Source organism: Lepus europaeus, chromosome 5, assembly GCF_033115175.1.
Source record: "Lepus europaeus isolate LE1 chromosome 5, mLepTim1.pri, whole genome shotgun sequence".
Taxonomy (NCBI): domain Eukaryota; kingdom Metazoa; phylum Chordata; class Mammalia; order Lagomorpha; family Leporidae; genus Lepus; species Lepus europaeus.
In genome coordinates, this window is record NC_084831.1 from 34,951,758 (window position 1) to 34,976,707 (window position 24,950).

General features: G+C 59.2%; 1 protein-coding gene across 1 annotated transcript; it reads left to right on the forward strand.

The window, feature by feature from the left end:
* The first annotated feature begins 5,329 nt into the window (after positions 1-5,329).
* Positions 5,330-23,510, forward strand: TIE1 (tyrosine kinase with immunoglobulin like and EGF like domains 1). Its single transcript, XM_062193304.1, has 24 exons — positions 5,330-5,383; positions 5,580-5,735; positions 8,437-8,754; positions 8,864-8,974; positions 10,137-10,292; positions 10,435-10,566; positions 10,691-10,831; positions 11,025-11,153; positions 11,902-12,047; positions 12,266-12,410; positions 14,334-14,492; positions 14,616-14,753; positions 14,922-15,218; positions 15,662-15,952; positions 16,196-16,386; positions 18,883-19,093; positions 19,218-19,328; positions 19,446-19,636; positions 20,686-20,799; positions 20,901-20,971; positions 22,030-22,070; positions 22,152-22,248; positions 22,353-22,452; positions 23,088-23,510. The coding sequence occupies exons 2-24, from the start codon at positions 5,678-5,680 to the stop codon at positions 23,157-23,159; spliced, it is 3,420 nt and encodes a 1,139-aa protein (XP_062049288.1). The 5' UTR covers positions 5,330-5,383; positions 5,580-5,677; the 3' UTR covers positions 23,160-23,510.
* Positions 23,511-24,950: the final 1,440 nt, after the last annotated feature.

The window sequence follows — 24,950 nt, forward strand, 5'->3', positions numbered from 1 at the left end:
CCATCCTCAAGTACAGAAAACCAAAGTTCCCTGTGGAAATTGCTGCTACTGGGACTGAGGCAGGAAATACACCAGATGGGGACTGATGTGGTAGAGCAAGTAAAGTCTGTCGCCTGTGACACCAGCGTCCCATGTGAGCATGTCTCAGCTGCTCCGCTCCTGATCCAGTTCCCTGCTGATGCACCTGAGAAAAGTGGTGGAAGATGGCCTAAGTGTTTGGGCCCCTGCATCTGCGTGGAAGACCTGGAAGAAGCTCCTGGCTCCTGGCTCCTGGTGTTGGACTGGCCCAGCTGCAGCCATTGTGGCTATTTAAGGAGTGAACCAACAGATAGAAGGTTCTCTCTTTCTATCCCCCGCCCCATAACTCTATCTTTCAAACAAATAAATATTTTTTAAAAAGTATAAAGTCTGGGGCCGGCACTGTGGCGTTAGCAGGTTAAGCCACCGCCTACAGTGCTGGCATCCCATATAGGCACCGGTTCGAGTCCCAGCTGCTCCACTTCCAATCCAGCTCTCCGCTATGACCTAGGAAAGCAGTAGAAGATAGCCCAGGTCCTTGGGTCCCTGCACTTGTGTGGGAGACCTAGAAGAAGCTCCTCGCTCCTGGCTTCGGATTGGCACAGCTCCAGCCATTGCAGCCAACTGGGGAGTGAACCAGCAGATTGAAGACCTCTCTCTCTCTCTCTCTCTCTCTCTCTCTCTCTCTCTCTCTCTGCCTCTTCTCTCTCTGTGTAACTCTGACTTTCAAATAAATAAATAAATCTTCTTTTAAAAAATATGAAGTCTACCTTATTTTTTAAAATTTTTAAAGATTTATTATTTGAAAGAGTTACACAGAGAGAGGAGAGGCAGAGAGAGAGAGAGAGAGAGAGAGAGAGAGAGAGAGAGGTCTTCCATCCTCTGGTTCATTCCCCGATTATCCACAATGGCCGGAGCTGTGCCAATCTGAAGACAGGAGCCAGGAGTTTCTTCAGATCTCCTACATGGGTGCAGGGGTCCAAGGACTTGGGCCATCTTCCACTGCTTTCCCAGGCCATAGCAGAGAGCTAGATTGGAAGTGGAGCAGCTGGGACTACAACCAGTGCCCATATGGGATGCTGGCGCTGCAGGCAGTGGCTTTACCCACTACGCCACAGCGCCGGCCCCATCTTCTTTTTGTTTTTAAGAAGCACTAGCTCCTCGGGCTCAGGAGGACGAGATTTGCCACAGCCTGTGGGCTATGTCCTGGGTGTTGCCAGCCACTGCCCCAGTTCCCATCATCCCATTGGCTCGGGAAAGAAGAAGCCCAGCCGGCACTGCCAGCCCCAGCCCGACTCTACACCATCCTCCAGGTGAAAGGTCACACAGTCCCTGACCTAAAGCTGAGTTGAGAAAATGGGATGTCTTCCCCAGGACCTCCACTATCTAAGTGGGCCTTGGTCAGCCAGTCCTCATCCCTCCAGCCTGAGCTCCCACCCAGCCTTCTGCCCATTACCCAACCTGGTCCACTGTCCCTACTTCCCCTGCGCCTGCTCCCCAGTTTCCAAATGGAAGGTTGGGGGCAGGGATGTAGAGAAAAGCAGTCCCCGCCCCAAAGAAGGAAGCATAGAACAGACCCCCCATGGTCTGGGACTGGCCAAGCCCCTTGGGGTGGAGGAGGACACACCCTGGGAACACCTGGCAAAGGAAGGCAGTGCCACCAACCACCCCAACACCCGCATTAATCTAGAGGAGCTGTGTCATTCCCATCAGCAGCCCAAAACTCATGAGATCACTCTGTAGGAAAGACAATACTGAGGCTGCCCACGGGACCTGATGGTTGTCACAGACAGTGTGTAGGTGGCACACACGTCAGGATGGCCTGTGCGCAGTCCCTTCACCATGTGCTTTGAGTAAGTGCAAAGCCGCGTGTGTTCTGAATGGCAAAGGCAGACAGGAGCACACTCATCTTGTAGACGACCCCCGTGGACACCTGCTGGGCTGCCTCGTCTCTGGACAGCATCACGTTCTTGCCTCGTACCCTGCCAAAATGAGGGTTGTCCTTCGGACAAGAGCCTTGAGGCTTCAAGTCCGCAGGTTTCTGCCATGAAAACCGCTCCTGCTGCTCAGGCCACACATGCCGGAGCCTGAGGTCCTTCCCACCTTCACCTCCACAGTAGATGGCACAGTGCCTGGCACGCAGGAGGCACTTGGTGGACACGATCCTGCGTGGCGGGGCTCCTGCGAAGCTACAGGCCTGTCCCCACTTTGGTTTCATTCACCTGGCCCTGAAGAAGGACTTCTCCAAACACAGCAGCCCCAAATCTACAGGTTGGCTATGAGGAACATCCCAAATGTTCAGTATCACTTGGAACAGGTGACACCACCAAATAAACACAGACCCATGGGTTTTGGGTTCCAAAAACACAAGTCTTCTTTTAGCTTTAATGGGCACAACATATATTTATATTTTATATATTCTCCCACACAAGTGCAAGGGCCCAAGGACCTGGGCTATCTTCCATCGCTTTCCTAGGCCATAGCGGAGAGCTGGATTGGAAGTGGAGCAGCTGGGACTCGAACCAGTGCTTATATGGGATGCCGGCACTGCAGGCGGTGGCTTAACCCACTACGCCACAGCACCGGCCGCAAACTTTATACTTTATATATATATATAAAACTAATTTCATTGGCTTTTCTTTCTAGGTCCAACTGTAGACTGCTTACCCCATTACTACTTCTAAATGAAAGTCAGGGGCCAGCGCAATGGCGTAGCAGGTAAAACTACCACCTGCAGTGCTGGCATCCCATATGGGCACCGGTTCGAGACCCAGCTGCTCCACTTCCAATCTAGCTCTCTGCTATGGCCTGGGAAAGCAGTGGAAGATGGCCCAAGTCCTTGGGCCCCTGCACCCATGTGGGAGACCCAGAAGAAGCTCCTGGCTTCTGGCTTCGGGTCGGTGCAGCTCCAGCCATTGTGGCCAATTGGGGAATGAACCTGCAGATGGAAGACCTCTCTCTCTCTGCCTCTCCTTCTCTCTGTGTATAATTCTTTCAAAGAAAATAAATGAATCTTTAAAAATAAATAAATAAATGAAGGTCACTAAAATGGAGCATTTGGAAACTAAAATTGGCATGGTGAGTTTACCAAAAACTCCCACTCCAGGGTTCCACCAGGGGCCTGGCTGTCTGGGAACCCTGATAGCCAGCACAGGTCCATGTATCCACAGCTGGAATTGCTACTATTTGGGGAAGGCGGTTTTTTTTTTCTTTTAAAATTTATTTTATTAACTTGAAAGGCAGAGTTACAGAAAGAGAAGGAGATAGAGAGAGAGAGAGGTCTTCCATCCTCTGGTTCACTCCTCAAATGGCCACAATGGCCAGGGCTGGGCCAGGCTGAAGCCAGGAGCCAGAAGCTTCATCCAGGTCTCCTACATGGGTGCAGGGGCCCAAGGACTTGGCCATCTTCCATAGAGAATGTGGCTTTGTTAGCAGTGACTTATCAGCCTGCTGGGTTGTGCACACACTATTGTTGCTTTCTTGTATTATTATTTATGAATAACCTTTAGTTTAGCTCTATTACGATCAGTGTGGTTTGCTTTGGGTTGGGGGTTAACCTTGCAACGTGTAGAACTGCATGTTTGCTTAACACTGTCTTTGGTCTATAATTTCCCAGTGACTGAGACTTCCAAGATGTTTATTGTGACTTCAGGATTCCTATTGTAACAGCAGATGTATGCACAACCCACTCAAAATTTGTGCAGTGATATTTGAACAGGTTGTTTATAAATTGAGGCCATTTCATTTACTTACAGCATCATTTCAACAGATGTAAAAATATTTTCATACTTAGAAGACATTGTTGTATAATACAGATTCTTGTGGGCAAACTGTGCACTGTTTGCCTTCTATTTAGCTACCGACCATGAAGGGTGTTGCTTCCCAGTTGAAAGTTAGCAAGGGCAGAAGGGCCCAGGGTCTTTGCACCTGCCAGAGTCAGAGGCCCAAACCTCTCCATTCAGAGCAACCACGTGTCAGTATCTGCGTTATTTTCAAGAAGTACAGACACTACCCAAGTGCCCTCCATACACCTGCGAAACAACAAGCAGGCTCACCAGTTTTCCCAGAAACAAAGGACAGTTCTACAGACGCATCCTCTGCCCACCATCACCATCCTGCCACACAATCAGCCTGGGCATTTCCCAGCTCCTCTCCTCGCAGGTTCAACGATCTGGGCACCAAGACCAGCTGGAGCCTCAGGCATCAACCCCCCTCCCTGCTCCCACTCCCACTTCCACCCAGAACCTTGTCCAGAGAAAGCTCTTCCAGGCTCTCAGGTGCTGGGGCAGACCTCCCCGGTCCTTTTTCTTGCCACTCCAGGAGTCAGAGCCTCCCCTGGGACTTTTCAGGGACCTTCAGAAGAGTATTGGACAGGAACCCAGCTTCCCCTGGAAACTGAATTCGAGCCTGGTAGATCCAGAAGAAAACTCAGCATCCACCTGTCCACCAGCAATGCACTCTGGGCAGATGCAGACACCTAGACCCAAGTTGTGCAAGCTGGCACCAGGCTTCCCCCCCACCCCAGCCCTTCCATCCCAGGCCAGAGGCACCTGACAGCTCTTCCCCCTATTCTCTGCAGGGACCTCCCCACTGGCATCCTGCAACCTGAGTCCTGTTCTACTCTGGGAACTGCTAGGGCCGGGACAGGTGTTGTCTCAGGAGTGCAGCAGAGGTTCCGGGGTTCCCGGGGCCTTAGGGGCTTTGCCAAGCTGCTGGGACATCTGCCCGGTGTCACCCAGGCATCACAGCCTTTCCAGAGTCAGTGCTTCTCCTGGGAGGATGCCAGCTGCCCTGGCACCCAGAGAGAGACTCGGTTCGCTGCACAGCGCAAGATGTCAGGCCGACAGTGCGCTGAGCCTCTGTGTAGTTTAAGCTGAGATCCAGCCACACTGGGGACTCTCCCTGCGTTCCTCAGATCTGCTTAACATGGGGCCTAAGGAGCGACCAGTACCGAAAAACAAGAACCAGATCAGAAGTTCAAGTCCCAGGCTCACCACGACCTCAGGGTGCCAGCAAGAACCAGCACAGGCCTGTTCTGCCGTCTGGAGAGGCACACACAATACACCTAAAGGCTCTTGGTCGCCCTGAGCCCCGCAGAGATCCCCCGTGGCACACACGCACCCTGCTCTCTGGGGTCCCGGGTCCCTGCCGGTGTCCTGGGAGCTTATGTGTGCAGTCCTGTGGGCCACGGTGTGTGTACGCACAGGGAGGAGGGGAGACCCCAGAACAATGTCCTCCCCCCATCCCTCCTCAATAGGCGGAAGCCACGGGCTTCCTCCCTTTCCTGCCGCCCGCCTCCTGTGCGCCAGCCCGACGGAGGACTGACGGGAGAGGGAATGGCCAACGTCAGCCCCACAGCCCCCAGGTCTGTCCTGAACCATAACCCTCCCATCCTCCACCCCCCACCCCTGCCTCCAGTGGCCCCATTCCAGACCACTCCCATCCCCAGCCTGGTGGGGCCAGGCCGGAGGGTGACAGAGCCTGGGCAGGGATAAGAACTTCCCACCCTTCTCTCCTGCTCCCCTCCCATCCAAGCCACCTCATTTCCTCTTCCTCCGCAGCACCCAGGCTCCCTGGACGGCACAGGCTGAGCACTCAGACCCGTAGTCCTGACCCCAGGCCCAGCTGCTCCCGGCTGGCCTGGGTCAGCCTGCGGAGCATGGTCTGCCTGGGTCCCCCTCCCCTGCTCGCCATCTTCTTGCTGACTTCTCACGTTGGTAAGTCTTGCCCTCGCGCTCCCACCTCATTACTGGGGCCCTGAGGCCCTGATTTGGCCCCCAGAAGCCCTATCGTATCCTAGAGACAGAAAGTGCAATGGTGGTTGCCATGGCTGGGGTGGGAGGAGTCTGGTTAATGGGTACAGCATTTCCATTTTGTAAGATGGAAAAGACTGTGCAAGGCGGATGGTGGTGATAGTCGTACAGTACTGTGTACGTGAGTTCAAGAGCACCGAGCGGTACACTTAAAACAATACATAGAACTGGGAAAAAGATAACAACTCTCTCATGACTGCCATCACTTTGACTTGTTAGGAGGTGGAGCGAGCACCAGGAAAACTCAGGCAGGAACTGGAATTCAGTGGGGGAGGGCAGCTGCCTTGACCCTGTGGGATCCTAGGACAGCCTGGGACTCTGCGAAGTTTCCAGTGGGTGCTCTTAGGATAGTGTGTTGGATTTGTTCAGTCATTCACTGGACAAACACATACTGAGCTCCGAGGTCATGGGCTAAGGACTGGGCCGTTCGTGGAGAGGCTGGCAAACGCCAATGCTGATGTCCCTGCCACGGCTGTTGCAGGAGTTAATGAGGTATTGTATGCAGAGGGCCCAGTACAGTGCCCCACACTGGGTGCCCCACTCAGGGTTTCTGAGCAAGTGGCAGCCGGTTCCCTCCCTCTGCTCTCTGAGTGTTCAGAGTCCAGTGGGGGACCCTGGGCGTGGGATGAGGGCTGCACAGGCAGCACAGCTCCAGAGGCACACTGAGCAAAGGGAGACGCCTGCTTGCTCTGCCCTGGGTAACCGACCTAAGGGGAGTCAGGGAAGCCCTCCTGTAGGGGTGCTCTTTGCTCCAAGCACAAGAGCTAGCAATGCAAGCCTCAGAGGTGTGGAGGTGCATGGGAGACCAGAAGGAGGGGGCAGAGTGTGAGCTGCAAGGGGTTCAGGCGCAGGCCCACGACCCTGCAGGCACTGAGGAGCCATGGGAGGTTGTAGGCAAGAGTTACAAGGTCAGATGCGAGTCTTGGTGGGGTCACTTTGGAGCATGTGGCTGCTGGGATGGCCCTAGCGAGTAGGGATGGGGATGAAGTGCGGAAACTTTTAGGAAACAATTCACAGAATTCTGAGACTGGCTGGGACAGCCAGCACGGAAGCGTGGACTTTAGAAACAGAACACGCTGAGTCTTTAGAATCATACAGACCTAAGCGTGTGACCTTGGGCAAGTTGCTTAACTTCTCTGAGCCTTTATTCCCCGCCAATAAAATAGGGATAATAACACCCACCACCCAGGTCAGTCGGGAAGAGAAAATGAGAGGACATCAGGAAGTGCCTGGTGCTTAACTGACATCCAATAAACATTCATTATTACGACAGGGGGAGTCTGAGATGCCTGCGGGCTGGGCTCTGGGTGGCAGGTGCCACGCACTGAGTCAGGGCGCACTGGAGTGGGGCGGCTTTGGGAAAAGCTGATGGAAATACAGGTTTGAGCTGCAAGGCCATCAGCTCGGTTACTGACTCAGAGGTGATGGTCGAAGCCAGGGGTGGATGAGTTTATGAGACAATCCAGGTGCCTCCACCTCCCCAGAGGTGTGAGGAGCCGACGGAAAACAGGTGCCCACCCCCAGGAGGCATCAGGAAGGGCTGGCTTCACTTATTCAGGGTAGGCTCTCTGAGCCTATTAACTGATAAACTGAATGGCATTTAAATCAATTAATTACTTTATCATTAACAGGCAGGAACAAAGGGGGAGGGGCTGGGAGGGCCTGGCTCCCTACAGTCTAGACTCAGCCCCACCTGGCCATGCCCGCTGGAGCACAGAGCCTTGCATTCTGTGCCGCTGCCAGTCCAAACCCAGACCATCCTCTCCCCCGACCATAATAGCTTTCAGGCCCCTGCCCCCACCCCACCTAGAATGCCCCTTCCCTGCCCCAGGAGCTCCCCTCCCCATTCCTTCATCCTGGCTCCTGCTCCAGCTTTGAAAGCCCTCCCTCAAGCTTTATCTCCCAGGAAGCACCCCATCCCCCCCCCCCCCGCCATGCTGGGTTGGGGACCCCCTCTGTGTGCTCCCGAACAGGGCACCCTGCCTTTGCTGGCTGTGTCCATGTCTGCCTCCCAACTTGGCAGTGAGCTCTTTGCAAGCGCAGGTCGGGGCCCTCCCTGTTTCCTGGCCTGGCGCCAGGGGCTTCGCGTCGGCTCCACACCCGCCAGGCTGCAGCACCCAGGCCCCGCACCTTCCATGCAGCCAAGCATTGCTCAGTTCCTGCGGGACACCTCCGCTGTTCACAGCTCCTGACCCACGCTGGGCGGGTGGCCCAGTGCACCTGCGCAGAGCAGCATGCGGCACAAGTGGGGAAGGGGGCCTGCTGGGGACCGAAGGGAGGATATACATAGCTCACTCCCGCGACAGCCAGCAGGCGGTAAAGGGAAGCCATCTGGCAGGGGAGGCGGGGCTCGAGGATTTGTGGTTTTGTTTTTGTTCTTTTAGGATGAAGAGACTCCAGGGCAAGGGGCCAGTGCTCAGGAAGGGGGGGAGGGAGGATGGAAAAGCTGATACAGCCAAGTGGCCCAGGGGCCTGGGGGCGGGGCAGGAGCGGGGAAGGGGGGGAGGTTAGGGCTGGGGACCCTCTCTACAGAGGGTGGAGGATCAGAGGGCTGGGGCCGGGCGCTCCCGCGGCTGCCATGGCGTCACTGGTGTCCCGGCCCCAGGCGCGGCGGTGGACCTGACGCTGCTGGCCAACCTGCGCCTCACCGACCCCCAGCGTTTCTTCCTGACCTGCGTGTCCGGGGAGGCCGGGGCGGGCCGGGGCGCTGACGCCTGGGGCCCGCCCCTGCTTTTGGAGAAGGACGACCGCATCGTGCGCACCCTCCCGCCGGGGCAGCCGCTGCACGTGGCGCGCAACGGCTCTCACCAGGTCACGCTGCGCGGCTTCTCCAAGCCCTCAGACCTCGTGGGCGTCTTCTCCTGCGTGGGCGGCGCCGGGGCGAGGCGCACGCGCGTTGTCTACGTGCACAACAGCCCGGGAGGTGAGGCTAGGGCGGGGGGGGGGGGTCGGGGGGGGCCCCTGAGATCACGGTCCTGGCGGGAGGGCTGGGGTCGCCACCCTGGTCGCTGACCGCAGCCTCCACCCCACAGCCCACCTGCTCCCAGACAAGGTCACACACACAGTGAACCGAGGCGACACTGCTGTTCTCTCCGCACGTGTGCACAAGGAGAAGCAGACAGATGTGATCTGGAAGAGCAATGGTGAGAGAGCTGTGGTTCTGACCTCCCGCGCTGGGGGCGCCCTCCGGGGACCTGTGGTTCTGACCTCCTGCCCTGGGGGCGCCCTCAGGAGCCTCAGCCTTGGCTCCTTACAGACCATCACTGTGGTGCATCTGTGACCCTCCTGGCCAACCTCTAATGTCCTTTCACCGTCCTGGAGCAGGTCCCACGCCACTCTGGGATCCTGGTCATCTCCAGCCCTTCTGTAGTATTTAGAGAACCAGGAGTCTGTGGCCGGCGCCCTCCTTCCCTGTCACCCCCAAATAAGCACTGTGTTAAACCCGATCTCTCCCTCTCCCCTGGGAGTCAGCTGGCACCGTCAGTCACATAGCCCCCTTGGCAGAGAGCTCCAGGCCCCATGGGAAAGAAAGAGACCTGGTGACAAAGTGCCCACCACTGGCAGGGGGAAGGTCAGCCTCTTCCACAGATGTGTCCAGGCCAGATCCCAGGTGCGGGAAGCAAAGTATGCTGAGGTTGGGCCGACCTGTGCCAGCTCAGCCCCAGGCCTGCCCTCCACCCCGACCTCCTTAGGCCCTTTGGGCAATGCACATGAGGAAGCTGTTTCCTTGTGTGGCTCCAAAGGCTCCTGCCTTGGTCCACAGACCCACAAGCCTCTGGCTAACTCTGGCATCCCTGAGCTGCTGAGGAGGCATACCCGTCCCTTAGGTCAAGGGGTCCACCCCTAGAGCAGGGGATGTGTGGAAGACCGGGAGGCAGGATGTCCAGTGCTGAGCATCGAGACAAGAAGGGGTGGGAGGTGGAGACTGGACCCTCGCAGGGTGCGGGAGAGAGTAGACAGCACCTGGACTGAGCCCTAAAGAGTGGGAAGATGGAGAAGGCAGGCAGGGCTCCAAGGAGGGGCACAGGTGTGGGCACAGGTGTGAGCACAGGCAGGAGCGTCTTCCCAGAAGAGAAGGAAGTCGTTCCAGAATTGAGGGCTGCTGGGAGTCTGAGCAGGTGCGCAGTGGTGGGGCTAGGGCCTGCTGTGGCCAGGCTCGCGAAACTATATGATGAACAGGTTCCTTGCCCCAGGTCTGATGACTGTGCGTGGGGTGCACTGATGTGACCTGGGCAGGGGAGAGCAGAGAGAGGTGGCAACAGTGCATGTGCGGTGCTGAGGGCCCTGATCTGTTGGTGTCCCCAGGATCCTACTTCTATACCCTGGACTGGCAGGAGGCCCGGGATGGGCGGTTCCTGCTGCAGCTCCCAGATGTGCAGCCCAGATCGAGTGGTATCTACAGTGCCACCTACCTGGAAGCCAGCCCCCTGGGCAGCGCCTTCTTTCGGCTCATTGTGCGGGGTGAGGAGCAGAGGACGGAAGTCCTGGGCAGTCGGGGAGTCCTGTGGGTCGCCTGGATACCCCGTGTCCCCAGAGCTACCCCATTCTTCAGCAGCGGGGGGCAGGTGGGAGAAGGGCCGCTGCTGAGGACACTTTCCGCCAGGCTGTGGGGCTGGACGCTGGGGGCCAGGCTGTGCCAAGGACTGCCCAGGCTGCCTGCATGGAGGGGTCTGCCATGACCATGACGGCGAGTGTGTGTGCCCTCCTGGATTCACTGGTACCCGCTGTGAGCAAGGTGAGGAGGCAGGGAGCTAGGACCCAGGCAGGAGAGGGTGCCTAACCTGGAAAAGACCCTGGAGCCAATGGGATGGAGCGTGGGGCTGAGGGACCTGCTCACCCGCATGCCGGCTTGTTTCTAGCCTGCAGAGAGGGCCGTTTTGGGCAGAGCTGCCAGGAGCAGTGCCCAGGCACATCAGGCTGCCGGGGCCTCACCTTCTGCCTCCCAGACCCCTATGGCTGCTCTTGTGGATCTGGCTGGAGAGGAAGCCAGTGCCAGGAAGGTATGGACCAACCCACCAATCCATGGCCGCACCCTAATTTGAACTCGTCACTCTCACTCTGACTTACACACCGAGCCCCCCACAGTGCCCCGCTCACCCACCCGATGCCCACTGTGTCCCCAGCCTGCTGTACAGCCTGTGCCCCATCTGTGTCCCTTGACCACGCCCCTCTAACCACCTCCTCTGTCCCTAGCCTGCGCCCCTGGTCATTTCGGGGCCGACTGCCATCTCCAGTGTCAGTGCCAGAATGGTGGCACTTGTGATCGGTTCAGCGGCTGTGTCTGCCCCTCCGGGTGGCATGGAGTGCACTGCGAGAAGTCAGGTGCGAGCACCAGGGTCTCCGGACCCCTCAAGACAAGCCAGCAGGGAGACTGGCCTGCCTCTCTCCAGGAGCCGTCCCAGCCCCACTCCCACGGTGCTCACAGTCTGGCAGGTGCTCTCAGGACCAGCCACCCAGACCGTGACTGGCAGCAGCATAGAGTGTATGGGAGCCCAGGGGAGGCTGGCCAGTCAGGGAGTCACCTGGGAGGAGGTGAGATCTGAGATTGGATGCGAAAGCCCAGAGATACACAGCTGGGGAGTGAGCACAGGCAACGCCTAAGGGCTTGAACACCGGGATGGTGGAGCAGGGAGACCAGAGGAGTGGTAAGAAGAGGTCCAATGGGGCCTCTGAATGCCGAAGGGTTTGGGCTTAGAAGGTGAGGGGCAGGAAGGAGTGGCCGGGCTTGTGTCTGAGAAAGGCCCTTTTGTTGCTGGGTGGCGAGCAGAAGCAGGAGGCCCTGGGGAGAGGGGGTCTGCAGCCAGGGCCCCCCACAGGAGGCCTGACCTCCTGTTCTGACTGTGGGGACGGGGAGGCACCTGTTGTGGGCATTAGTGTGGGATGGGGCGGTGGGGAGGGGGCTGGAACAGTCCGTGGGACTTTGCTGGCTCTCAGGATTGAGTGACCAGGTAGACGGGGGCGCGTCTGCTGAGATGCTCAGCACGGGAGGAGGGGCGCTTTGGTGATCGACTGCCTGCCCCAAGGCGGGGAGGAGGGGGCAGCTCCAGAACGAGTGTCCTTTCCTTCCCAGACCGCATCCCCCAGATCCTCAACGTGGCCTCGGAGCTGGAGTTCAACCTGGACACCACGCCCCGGATCAACTGCGCAGCCGCAGGCAACCCCTTCCCGGTCCGGGGCAGCATGGAGCTGCGCAAGCCGGACGGCACCGTGCTGCTGGTCAGCCCTGGGCCCCCGAACCCACCCCCACCCCACCCCCACCCACCAGTTCAGACTTCCCCCCAGCTCTGCCACTGGCCTGCCAGTGGCTCACGTGAGGTCAGGCTGATTGTGAGGGGCTGTCCCTGGGCCTCTGTCCCAGGCATCATCCCAGCAGACACATGTCCCTGCCACGGGGTGCCCACTCGGCATTTGTCCCCTTCTCCTCTCTCTCCTAGTCCACCAAGGCCATTGTGGAGCCAGATAAGACCACTGCAGAGTTCGAGGTGCCCCGCCTGGCCCTTGGGGACAGTGGGCTCTGGGAGTGCCGCGTGTCCACCTCTGGTGGCCAAGACAGCCGGCGCTTCAAGGTCAATGTCAAAGGTCAGTGATGTCCTCAGGCCGGGGAGCAGAGCAGGCCCTACCCGACCCGCTCAGACAGCATCCTAGCTGGAAGGGAGGGCATCTAAGGTCACAGCCTGGCACCAGGCAAACAAGAGGGCTTGTGGGCAGCTGGGGGTCCAGGCTGAGCAGAGCTGAGTCCCATCTGGAGAGGACATCCCATGTGCTAGAAACGGGACACTCTCCATCCTCACCCGCCCTTTTGCCAAGCCACACTTTCCCCACACAACACACACACACATGCACACACACACAAGTGTGCCTCTGGGGCGCTTCCTCCTGGCTCCGAGTCGCCCCACGTGGGCACTCAGTGCTAGGACAGGGGGAGCTCATGGGACCGTGAAACTCAGAAGGTGACCTGCTTGGCTTCCCAAAGCTGACAGCTGCAGGGAGTCTGCCAGGTGAATGAGGAGGGGAGGGCCAGGGCCCAGGCTCGCTCGGGCCGGGCACGGTCACCCGGTCTAAGTACCCCATCACTTTCGGCAGCCCCATCTTTCCCACCCGGGCTCCTGAGCCCCTCGCCCTCTGTATAAGCCTTCCCTCTTCCCGCCCCTTTCTCACGGCTGCATTCTGCTGCCCGCCTCTTCACCGGCCCAGTCCAACGCCTCCACCACCAGGCCCCACCTCCACCGCCAGGCCCCGCCTCCGGCCTTTCTCTCCCCACCCGTCCCCATGCCAGGCTTTGGAGCTGGACAGCCTGGCTCTGAATCCTCTCTTTAAAGATTCCTAGCTCTGTCGCTTTAAGCAAGTTCCTTAGCCTCTTTGGGTTTCTGTCTCCCGTCGGCTGGAGTGGGAGTGCTTGCTTGAAAGGAGTGCTGTGGAGGTTAAATCAGACGATGCCTGGGAGCGGTTAGCCCCGTGCTCGATGCAGGGTGCTGCCCAGTGGGTGCTGGCTGGGATCGTTAGTGTCATGTAAAGTGCCCTCTCCAGTCCCAAGGTTTCAGCTGCTCTCTGCAGCCAGGACCCGTCTCCTGTCCCAGGCCCACTTGGTGGGACCTCCCGGTGCAGATGTGGCTCTGAAGCCAATGTGCAGGTTCTCGGGAGTGTGACTGTATCCGGCCACCTCCTGGACATCGAGTCCACTGCACAGCCTTGGGCACCAGGGGCTCCATGGGATCCAAGCTGTACCTCTGTCCTGACCCAAATCAGCACCCACCTGCTCCTGCCTGACCCCGCCCCCCAGCTCACAACCCTGCATCCTCTTTGGCCCCCCTTCCTTCCTTCTTTCCTTCCTTCTTCTTCGAAAGTCAGTCTGGCAAATATTTGGAAGAGGCAAGGGACATTGACTGATGCCGTAATCTGGAAAGGGAGAAGCTGGGGCCAGAATAGAGGCAGTGGGCGTCGGGTGAAGACATTGGGCAGGAACACAGAGCTGTTTGAAGCAGATTCTCCTGATTCGGGGTGACCTAGATCGAACCCTGACTCGGTCTCCTGCTTGCTGCTGTGTGTCCTGAGGCAAGTTACTCAGGGTCTCTGAGTCTCCCTTTCTGCACTCAGGATACAGGGGTTAGTGAGCCCTGGCTGAAAGGTGCCTGTGAAGCCTCGAGGCAGAGCAGGTGCTTCCTTGGCGGCTCTGTTTTTGTTGCTGTTCGGGAAGAGAGTGGTGAGTCGGGGAGGAGGAGAGAGAGGGCAAGGCTGGCGCCTGGCTGGCTCCTGCTTGGGCAGAGTGCTCGCCCCTCAACCCCTGTGTGGCCACGTCACTCCCTCGCTCAGCACAGGTCCCTGGGCGCCAAGCCATCCAGGGCCAGAGCTCTGCCTCACTGGGCCCTGGCCGCTCTGGTCGTCTGGTGACGATGGGTCCCCAAGTCCAAACGAAGCCCCAGAGATGGCTGATGCCCAAAGCAGACTTTCTCTGAGGACAGGGTGAGCTGTGTTGGGCAGGACCTTACCCCGAGTCTCCCGCAGTGCCCCCCGTGCCTCTGACTGCGCCTCGGCTCCTGGCCAAGCACAGCCGCCAGCTGGTGGTCTCCCCGCTCGTCTCCTTCTCTGGGGACGGACCCATCTCCTCTGTCCGCCTGCACTACCGGCCCCAGGACAGCACCATGGCCTGGTCCACCATCGTGGGTGAGTGGGCGGGGTCCTGGGTGGGACCCAGGTGCTGGGTAGCAGTGGGAGGGGCCGATGGGAGAATGGCGGCTTCAGGAAGGAGCTGGGACTGAATGGTGTGTGCTGCCCACTCCCCCGCAGTGGACCCCAGTGAGAACGTGACGCTAATGAACCTGCGGCCAAAGACAGGATACAGCGTCCGCGTGCAGCTGAGCAGGCCGGGCGAAGGGGGCGAAGGGGCCTGGGGCCCACCCACCCTCATGACCACAGACTGCCCCGGTGAGAGGCCCCGAGTCATTCCTTCCCGGCCCCCAGGAGTTGCTGTCCTGTCCACTCAGGGTTGGCGAGTCTCGTCCACCCCAGGGGCCCCTGCCTTTCCCTTGGAGCTTGTCCCATCCCAGCCCCCAGGAGCCATCAGAAGTTCTGACCCCTGACCTCTGGTCCCAGAGCCCTTGCTGCAACCGTGGCTGGATGCGTGGCACGTGGAGGGCCCTGACCGGCTGCGAGTGAGCTGGTCCTTACCCTCGGTGCCTGGGCCACTGGTGGGCGACGGTTTCCTGCTGCGCCTGTGGGACGTGGCGCGCGGCCAGGAGCGGCGGGAGAACGTCTCGTCCCCCCAGGCCCGCACCGCCGTCCTGACCGGACTCACGCCTGGTGCCCACTACCAGCTGGATGTGCGGCTCTACCACTGTACCCTCCTGGGCCCCGCCTCGCCCCTCGCACGCGTGCTTCTGCCCCCCAGCGGTACGCCCAGGGTGGACAGGGTGGCGGGCTGGGGACCGGGCCAGGACAGGGGACACAGGGACATGGGAGGTTGCTGGAGTTGGGTGGACACAGAGAAGACAGCACACACCCAGGGTATCAGGGAAGACATGAGCCATGGAGATCAGAAGACAGGGGTCACGTGGGGAGGTCATGGGTCATGGCAGGCCGTGGGGCTTGGGCATACAGAGCACACGGGGACGTGGGGAGGACTTGAGAGACAAAGGGAACAGGGGAAGCAGAAATTTCCAAGTGAAGGCAGCCTTGGGGGTGGGAGGGGCCTAGGAGGGGAAGAAAGAAGTTGGCAGGTGGCTCCACAATAGGGTAGTACCCAGGGCAACAGACACAACTCAAATGAGCATGTCTGAGCCTGCTATGCAAAGCCTGGGCCTGTGTGAGCCCTACCTCCTCCCCCCTCCCCCCAGGGCCTCCAGCCCCGCGGCACCTGCAGGCCCAGGCCCTCTCGGACTCCGAGATCCAACTTACGTGGCAGCGTCCGGAGGCTCCACCTGGGCCCATATCCAAGTACATCGTGGAGGTGCAGGTGGCTGGGGGCTCAGGAGACCCTCTGTGGATGGACGTGGACAGGCCCGAGGAGACCAACACCATCGTCCGCGGCCTCAATGCCAGCACACGCTACCTCTTCCGCGTGCGGGCCAGCGTTCAGGGTCTCGGCGACTGGAGCAACATGGTAGAAGCATCCACCCTGGGCAACGGTGAGGGGCCAGGGCCCGCAGCCCTCCTGCAGTCCCTCCGCCTTACCCCCAGCCCGGGCTCCCCACAAATGGCTCAGACCTGGTGCTGGGCACTCATGTCCTGGTCCCTTCTCCCTGTGGCGCAAGTGAGCTCCCCGTGTCTTGATGCTGAGGCTCCGGCCTGTCCCCCTCGGTGGGACCCCATGGCAGCCTCTGAGTTCCTCACCCAGGCGATCCGCTGTCTGCCCCTCTCATTGCATCCAGGGCTGCAGAGCGAGGGCCCCGTCCAGGAGAGCCGGGCGGCCGAGGAGGGCCTGGATCAGCAGCTGGTCCTTGCTGTGGTGGGCTCCGTGTCTGCCACCTGCCTCACCATCCTGGCCGCGCTCCTCGCCCTCGTGTGCATCCGCCGAAGCTGCCTGCAGCGAAGACGCACCTTCACCTACCAGTCGGGCTCGGTCAGTGGCTGTGCCCGCCCCCGGGCCCGCGTCCCACCCTCGCGTCCGTGTGTGTCCGCCTACGCACACACAAGAGCTTGTGCACTGTGTGCGTGCCTGCGTGCACGCGCATGTGCTGGTCCCGGGTAGAAGGCTGCGTTCAGGGGTTCAAAATATTTTCTGCACAGCTGAGCTCAGCCCGGGAGCCCGTTTATATTCGTGAGGAGCTTTGTCATATTCCCGGCTCAGCTTTGTTCGTATTTTATCAGGGCCAATCGCGTGTCTGGGCGTTTGGACATGGTCAGCTTAGAACTTGTCTCTCCCCTTCCCCACGCCCTGCCTTCTCCTTCTTAGGGTGACCTCAGTGCAGGCTGCATAGTGACGTCACGGAGGGGTGCCTGGGGTTCCTGGCGGCCCTGTCCTTGCAGGCTCTGCCCACGTGGGAACCTGCCTCTTTATACACACATCTACACATGAGGTCCTCAGCCCTACAGTGGCCCCCTGCCCACCCAGGCACTCCTGCTGTGCCCTCCTCATGCCAGCTGCCACCCTGGCAATTCCCAGGCCTCCTTAGGGAGACTTAAGGACCTGGGGTGTGGCCAGCGCCGTGGCTCACTTGGCTAATCCTCTGGCTGCAGCACCGGCACCCCAGGTTCTAGTCCCGGTTGGGGCGCCAGGTACTAGTTCCGGTTGCTCCTTTTCCAGTCCAGCTCTCTGCTGTGGCCCGGAAAGGCAGTGGAGGATGGCCCAAGAGCTTGGGTCCCTGCACCCGCATGGGAGACCGGGAGGAGGTACCTGGCTCCTGCTTCGGATCGGCACAGCGCCAGCCATAGCGGCCATTGGGGGTGTTAACCAATAGAAGGAAGACCTTTCTCTCTATCTCTCTCTCACTGTCTATAACTCTCTCTCACACTGTCTAACTCTGCCTGGCAAAAAAAAAAAAAAAAAAAAAAAAAAAAAAGGACCTGGGGTGCTTCCCCGTGCCGTGCAGAGGGCGGCACATGCTGCGGCCTCAGGCCCTCACGCGGCCGTCTCTGAGAGGAGAAGCACAGGCCACTGCCCCTCCAGGCCCCCTGGTCAGCTTGTGCGGTCTCTGTGCCCTGCAGTCCTGGCCCTCAGGCGGCTCTCTGCAGCCGGCCAGCTGCACCTGCTCTGGTCCCATCCTCCCTGCAGGTCCTGTCGCCTCTGAGAGCTTCTCCGCTGTTGTCACTCAGGCCCTGAACTCTGCCCTTTGGTATTTAGAGTCCTGCTTTGGCATTTCAAAAAAAATCAACTCAAGGGCTGACCCTTTGATAGAGAGGCTAGTGTCGGGGTCCCTGCGGTGGCCCTCCCTCTCTGAGTCAGCGCACCCAGAAGGCATCACTGCTGTGCCGGGGGAGGGTCCCGAGGACACATGAGGGAAGGGGCAGAGAAAGTGGCTTCAGCACGCGTGTTATCATGGCATACGTGGCACCAACTAGGCAGAGTTCTCATCACAGGCCTCTCCCAGGGACCTTCTGAAAGTGTTCGCTTGCATTCAGTTATTTTTCCCCTTCATTCCGTCTTCCATGAACTTTCTGAACTTACCCTCGTATATCAAGACCTGTCCCTGACACGTGTATCTGCACACAGACACGTGTGTGCTGTGTATGCGCACATCTGTGCATCCCCTGGCAGGCACCCAGGTGCACGTGTGTGTGTGTGCCCGTGCTGTGCACCTCCCCGGCCACACGGGCAGGGTGCCGGCCCGAGAGCACGCGCGTGCGTCCACGTGTGCGCGTCCAGCTGCCTGCCCTTGCTGTCCTCAGCCCTGGCCCATCGAGCCGAGCCTCGGTTCACTTAGGAAGCCCCCGCACCGGGCCTGCTTCAACCCTTCTTGCGTTCCCGTGTGGGTGGCCTCCTTGGCCCCGCTCAGCTCTTTCCTCTTCCTGCCGTGAGCCTCGCCGGGCCGGCCCCCTCCTCTCCTGCTGTTTGTGATGGTCTTGCTCTCTGGCTTCAGAGCTCAGCTGGTCGTCCAGTGGGTGCACAGGGGCCCAGGGTGCACAGAAGAAACCAGCCCCTCCGCCAGCTCCATTGCTCAGGGCTTCACCTGGCGTAGCTGCTCCATGAGTGGACCCTTGTGTCCTCTCCAGACCCTCTCCAGTCCCTCTCCCTGGGACCAGAAAACCGTGTCGTGACATTACACAGCTCATTCCAGTTCGTTTCTGCTTTTAATGTTAGAAGTGGCATCTGTCCGGCAACTCACAATGCAGCTTCTAGCAACTTCCTCCACAAGCCCTCCTGCATTCCAGACACCAGGGCTCCTGGCCTCTCCCTCCAAGTTTCTCTCCTTGGACGTCTGTCCTCCCAGTGGCCCACCCATAGCCCCGTCACCTATGCTTGTCCCAGGATAGTCCTGTCTGTGTGTCTGTCCCTGGCTGACCACGAGGGAGCTCTCCATCCAGGTCCCTGCCCACTTTTGCATAGCAATGGGAACTCTCTATGTATGCCCCGTGTCCCCAGTGTGGACCACCTGCCCCTTTGTCCTGTTCTCTGAAGGGCGAGGAGACCATCCTGCAGTTCAGCTCGGGGACCTTGACACTGACCCGGCGGCCAAAGCAGCAGCCTGAGCCTCTGAGCTACCCGGTGCTGGAGTGGGAGGACATCACCTTTGAGGACCTCATCGGGGAAGGGAACTTCGGCCAGGTCATCCGGGCCATGATCAAGAAGGACGGGCTCAAGATGAACGCAGCCATCAAGATGCTGAAAGGTCCCCAGGAGTGACCCCTGGCCCCAGCCCTGACCCTCTCCCTCTGGCACTCGCCCCCCGCCCCCGGCCCATGCCCTTCCTCCCGAGTTCTGTCTGACAAAGGTGACACAGATTCTCTGCCCAGAGTATGCCTCTGAAAATGACCATCGTGACTTTGCGGGGGAACTGGAAGTTCTGTGCAAACTGGGGCATCACCCCAACATCATCAACCTCCTAGGGGCCTGCGAGAACCGAGGTGAGCCCCTCCTTCCAAACCCTTGGTGTCAACCCTAGCCTCTCCAGGAGCTGTGGCCACTGTGCATCCGGCTGCCCTCTAGCTAAGCACCAGGTCTCTGATGGCCTCGCCCCCCAGGCTACTTGTACATCGCTATTGAATATGCCCCCTACGGGAACCTGCTCGACTTCCTGCGGAAGAGCCGCGTGCTGGAGACAGACCCCGCTTTTGCCAGAGAGCACGGCACCGCCTCTACCCTCAGCTCCCGGCAGCTGCTGCGCTTCGCCAGTGACGCTGCCAATGGCATGCAGTACCTGAGTGAGAAGCAGGTATGCGTGGGCCGAGGTGGGGGGGAGGGAAGGCCCCGGGCTGCCTCTGCAAGAGAGTCAGCAGGCTCTGCTGGGTGAGGGGGCTGAGGAGGAGTGAGGTCACAGCTGTGGTCCCTGGCCCGGGGGGCTGAGGGTCTACAAGCACAGAGAGGTCTGAGGGCTGTTGCTTTGCCAGTACCTGAGGGCTTCCTGGTGGAGGTATCCAGGCAGCAGTTGTGGATGTCAGCCGGAGACAAGGGGTGGGAGTGGGGGTGGCCCACCCGTGAGGATGGGGAAGGAGGAGCCTGGGCCTGGGTGGGAGAACACCCTGGAGAGAAGGAGTTTTAAAGATAGCCACACTGCCACACTTTTGTTTGTTTTAAACATACATTTATTTATTTATTTATTTATAAGGCAGAGTTACAGAGAGAAGGAGAGACAGAGATAGAGATCTTCCATCTGCTGGTTTACTCACCAAATGGCCACATCGGCCAGGGCTGGGCCAGGCTGAAGCCAGGAGCTTGGCACTGCACTGGGTCTCCTATGTGGGTGCAGGAGCCCAAGCCTTCGGGCCAGCCTCCACTGCTTTCCCAGGTGCATCGGCAGAGAGCTGGAGGGGAAGTGGAGCAGCCAGGTGTTGCACGTGGCGGCTTAACCGGCCACACCACAGCATCAGCCCTGATGGCCACGTTTTGGGTATTTAAAGGCAGAGAGGAAGGGGCCAGTGCAGAGGGAGGGGGTGCTGGAGAGAGAGGAGGGGTCTCTGAGGAAGGTGGAGAGAAACCGGAACTCAGAACAGGCTCACCTGAGTGCCTTCGTCCAGGAGGGGACGAGGAGGAGAGGCTGGGGAGAGAGGGGCAGGGAGCGGTGCAGTGTGGAAGAGAGGTTCAGGCTGAACGCCCTGGCCTGGGCTCCGGCCGGGAGGGGCCGAGAGCCAGCCTCGCGCTGTCTCAGAGAGGAGGAGAGGATAGCCATGGGCTCCAGGGCGCCCTTGAAGACCGACAGTGCGGACCGACCGGTTGGCGGTGCAGCCGTCCTGGGGCTCCCCTGACTGCTGACCTTGCCTGCAGTTCATCCACAGGGACCTGGCTGCACGGAACGTGCTGGTCGGGGAGAACTTGGCCTCCAAGATCGCAGACTTCGGCCTTTCTCGGGGGGAGGAGGTTTATGTGAAGAAGACAATGGTAAGCCCACTTAACCCTCCCCTTCAGGCACCACCCCAGCCGCCGAACCTCCAAACAGCCCCTCCCTCCACCCCGGACCCCTCAAACCCATTCTCTCCCAGGGGCGTCTCCCCGTGCGCTGGATGGCCATCGAGTCTCTGAACTACAGCGTCTATACCACCAAGAGTGACGTGTGAGTGTGCAGGTGGGAAGGGGCACAGGGCTTGGCCCCCAGGCACCACACGGGCATAACCGGACACGCCTCTCTGTAGCCTAAGCCAGGACCGACTCAGATGCCCCTAGGAGTGTCCCGGCTGTGACACAGGAGTCTCAAGTGTGCCTTAGCAAATCAACGGGAAGGGGGTGTTAGCTGGCAGGAAGCTTGTTTCTAGGGTGGGATTGGGGTAGGCGTGGTTCAGGCTTGGGTTTGTGTAAGAGACAGAGAGGTGCCTCGGAGGGGTTGGGGAATGATGATGGTGCTCCTGGGCCGATGGAGTGCTGCCTGCTTCCTCTCCAAAGGGCAAGGTCATGTCCACCTGCAGATCTTACCAGAGTGTGAGCCCCAAGATGCCCTCTCGGAGCTCCCCACCCCGAGAGGACTTCTCTCTGGAGGTCTCCATCCCGGTCTGAGCCTGACCTGTGCCACCCTGCAGCCCTGACTGAGCTGCCCTGCCCTCTGCCCCGAGCCCTGTGCCCTGGCCTGCCCGCTCACCGTCTACCACACTGACCACCACAAACCCTCTTCCCGCTTCTGCCCGAGACTCCCAAGAAGCCCTCACCGGAAGCACTAAAGCTTCCGGCCTTGGTCTGGGGCCCAGCGTGCAGAGGTGGCTACCGTGTGAGATGCAATTAAGAGCAAGTGTTTTGGAGTGAGGCTGCTTGGATTTGAGTCCTTGCCTGGCCACGCACTAGCTGTGAGACCTTGGGCAAGCTAGCTAAGCTCTCAGTGCCTCAGTGTTCGCATCTGTGAAAAGGGGATGATAGCGGAACCTGTGTCAGAGGGCTGGCGTGACGGTCCAGTGAAGTAACACACTGCATGATCAGTCCCTGGACCACAGTTAGGGCTCAGCAGAGGTGCTGGCTGTACTGTGGTTGACCCAGGGGTCTGGAAGACCCTCAGGGAGCAGAGACACCTGCTGGCCGGAGTAGACACATGCAGGGTCTGGGAGGGGCTGTGCGTCTTGGGCAGGTAGAGACTAAATGCCAGGCTCCAGGACCTGAAGGGTAACAAGTGTGTCCTTGCCTTTCCAGCTGGTCCTTTGGGGTCCTCCTCTGGGAGATCGTGAGCCTTGGTGAGTCCCCGACCCCTGTCCCCAGAGCGGCCCCTGCCCCCAAGGGGCCCCAGGCTGAGACCGCGCTGTCCCCTCCCGCAGGAGGCACCCCCTACTGCGGCATGACCTGTGCCGAGCTCTACGAGAAGCTGCCTCAGGGCTACCGCATGGAGCAGCCTCGGAACTGTGACGACGAAGTGTGAGTGCCCCGAGCCCGCCCGCCCTCCTCTGGGATGAGCGGCGTCCACCGCCCCGGCGGGCCGGCCTCGGTCTCATTCACGTCCGCCCCCGCTCCACGCACAGGTACGAGCTGATGCGGCAGTGCTGGCGGGACCGTCCCTACGAGCGGCCGCCCTTTGCCCAGATCGCACTGCAGCTGGGCCGCATGCTGGAAGCCAGGAAGGTGAGGGGGCCGGGGCTCCTGGGTGTCACCCCGAATCCCTCAGCTGCCACCTCTGGGCAGTGCCCCAGGCTGCAGCCCCTTCTCCGGCGTCATCAGGGCACCGAGTGGATGGACGAGCAGATGAGTGGCACAATAATCATGTGGTGCAGGAGTGCGATTAGTGATCGATGACCCGATAATTGTACGAGTAAATATGCGATTCAGTCAGTGGCTGAATTATCACACAAATACAAGGGCAGAAATACAGCAGAGTGAGGATGAGAAAAGAGTTCTTAAAGGAATTAACTAATGATTAAGTAGCTCTTTAAGAATGAAGGATTGCTGAAATACTCATACAAATGAGTGAATCATCAAAAACAGCCTGGTGAATGAGTGGGTGCGTCAGCAGACCATTAGTTCACCGGGTTAGCGTGGGAAAAAACCCATCTCACAGTGATGTCAAGGACCTCTCTCAGCTGGGACCCCAGCTGCGGCCTGTTGTCCTCAGTGCTCTGGGCTGGTCCTCGGCCACAGGGACACCCCGAGGTGCCAGAACAATTCAGAATCTCCAAATGCCCCGACCCCACAGAAGTCCAGGGGCTCAAGGCCGGAGGCGCCTCTCCCCCAGACTCCAGTGAAGCTTGCTCTGTCCCCAGGCCTACGTGAACATGTCGCTGTTTGAGAACTTCACTTACGCGGGCATCGACGCCACAGCTGAGGAGGCCTGAGTGGCCATCCTGCCGGAACCTGGCTCTGCTGGCCAGAGCAGACGCTGGCGGCCGTGCTGTCCGACTTCTGAGCCCGCGTCTCTGACCCGAGCTCCGTCGTCTCCGACCCGAGTGCCGTCAAGGGATGTTTTTTAACTTAAGGGAGAAAAGAGGGGATCCAGGGATGGGGTGGGGTGGGCTTAAGGGAATTGGGTCCCTATCCTTTCCACTTCTCATCCTGCTGCTACCCACACGCAGCCCCTACATCGGCTCCTGCACCCAAGCCAGCCTGCCCCTCCCCACCCCCATCCACTGATGAGCCCTCCTCGGCTAGCCCTTGCTCCATGCCCTGTGTTCAGAAAAAATAAATGCTCCGAGAAGCTCCATCTGGTGCCTCCCTTTTGCTGCTGGTCCATCCAGGGGGAAGTTAAACCCAAGAGAGGGAACCTGACTTTCTAGAGAAAGAAGCACCGTCCCCAGCTGTGCCGAGTCCCCAGCGCTCGGCGGAGGCTGCCTCTGCCCGACGGAAGATGTTCTGGAACACCCGTTTCCCACATCCGCTGTAGCCCACGCCACTGTCCTGATCACAAGCCCACCTTTCCCCTGCTCCCCATCCCCCCCACCACCACCATGTCCCCTTTAGCTCTAAGGAGCTGGGTTCTTGTCCAAACATAGCCCATGCCAGGACTGGCTGTAGCCCAGCCTCTGCTCTGACGGCGCCAGGCGGATCCTGGCTGGCCTGGCCTGAGGTCACTGAGCTCCTTATTCCTTTCCTTCACCCAGCTGGTAGGTCCCAAAGGAGGAAGGCAGAGGCCATTCCCCACTCAGCCAGCCACAGGAGGGCCCCGGGCCTTCCTCTGAGACTCACAAATGAGAAGCCCCTGGGAGGGGCTTCTCTGCCGGGCTCTTGCTCTCTGTTCTGAAAGTAAGTCCCAGGCTAGCCCAGGCCATGTGCCTCTGGACTGCCCACCCTCGGAATTGCTCCTGGCTGGCCTCGGATTGCTCTCCCATCAGCCCTTAGGAAACAAGACTGGTCATTTTTCACACCTTTTTTTTTTTTTAATCAAAGAAGATATAGATCAGCCTGGCACTATGGTTAAAAGCACAGATTCTGGGATCAAGTCCCTGCTATAAGGGGTTAGCATTGTGGTGCAGCAGATTAAAGCCCCGGCCTGCAATTCCGACATCCCATATGGGCGTCAGTTTGTGTCCCGGCTGCTCCACTTCCACTCTGATCCAGCTCTCTGCTAATGCACCTGGGAAAGCAGCAAAGATGGCCCAAGTGCTTGGACCTCTGCACCCATGTGAGAGACCTGCATGAAACTCCTGGCCCCTGGCTCCTGGCTCTGACCTGGCTCAGCCCTGGCTATTGTGGCCATTTGGGGAATGAACCTGTGGATGGAAGATCTTTCTCTCTCTCTCTCTCTCTCTCCTCTCTCCTCTCTCCCCCCTCTTTTTCTCTGTAACTCTGCCTTTCAAATAAATAAAATAGATCTTAAAAAAAAAAAAAAAAGTCCCTGCTCCCTGCTGTGTCCCTTACCATCTGTGTGGTCTTGGCCGAGTCACTAACCCCTCTGGTTTCTCTCCTCTGAAAATGAGGCTCATTGTGGCGGCTCCAGCCTGGCCCCGTTGTTGCTAGCATTAGATGAGACCACACAGGCACAGGGCTGGCACACAGTGAGTGTCAGCCGCTCTGCTCATACATAATGCAGGAGGTGGGGCAATGACTTCAGAATCTGCATGCCCGAATGTGGGGATGAGCTGAAGACAAAGAGGTTGGGGGGACCCTGTGCAGGATGGGGGAGCTAGGAT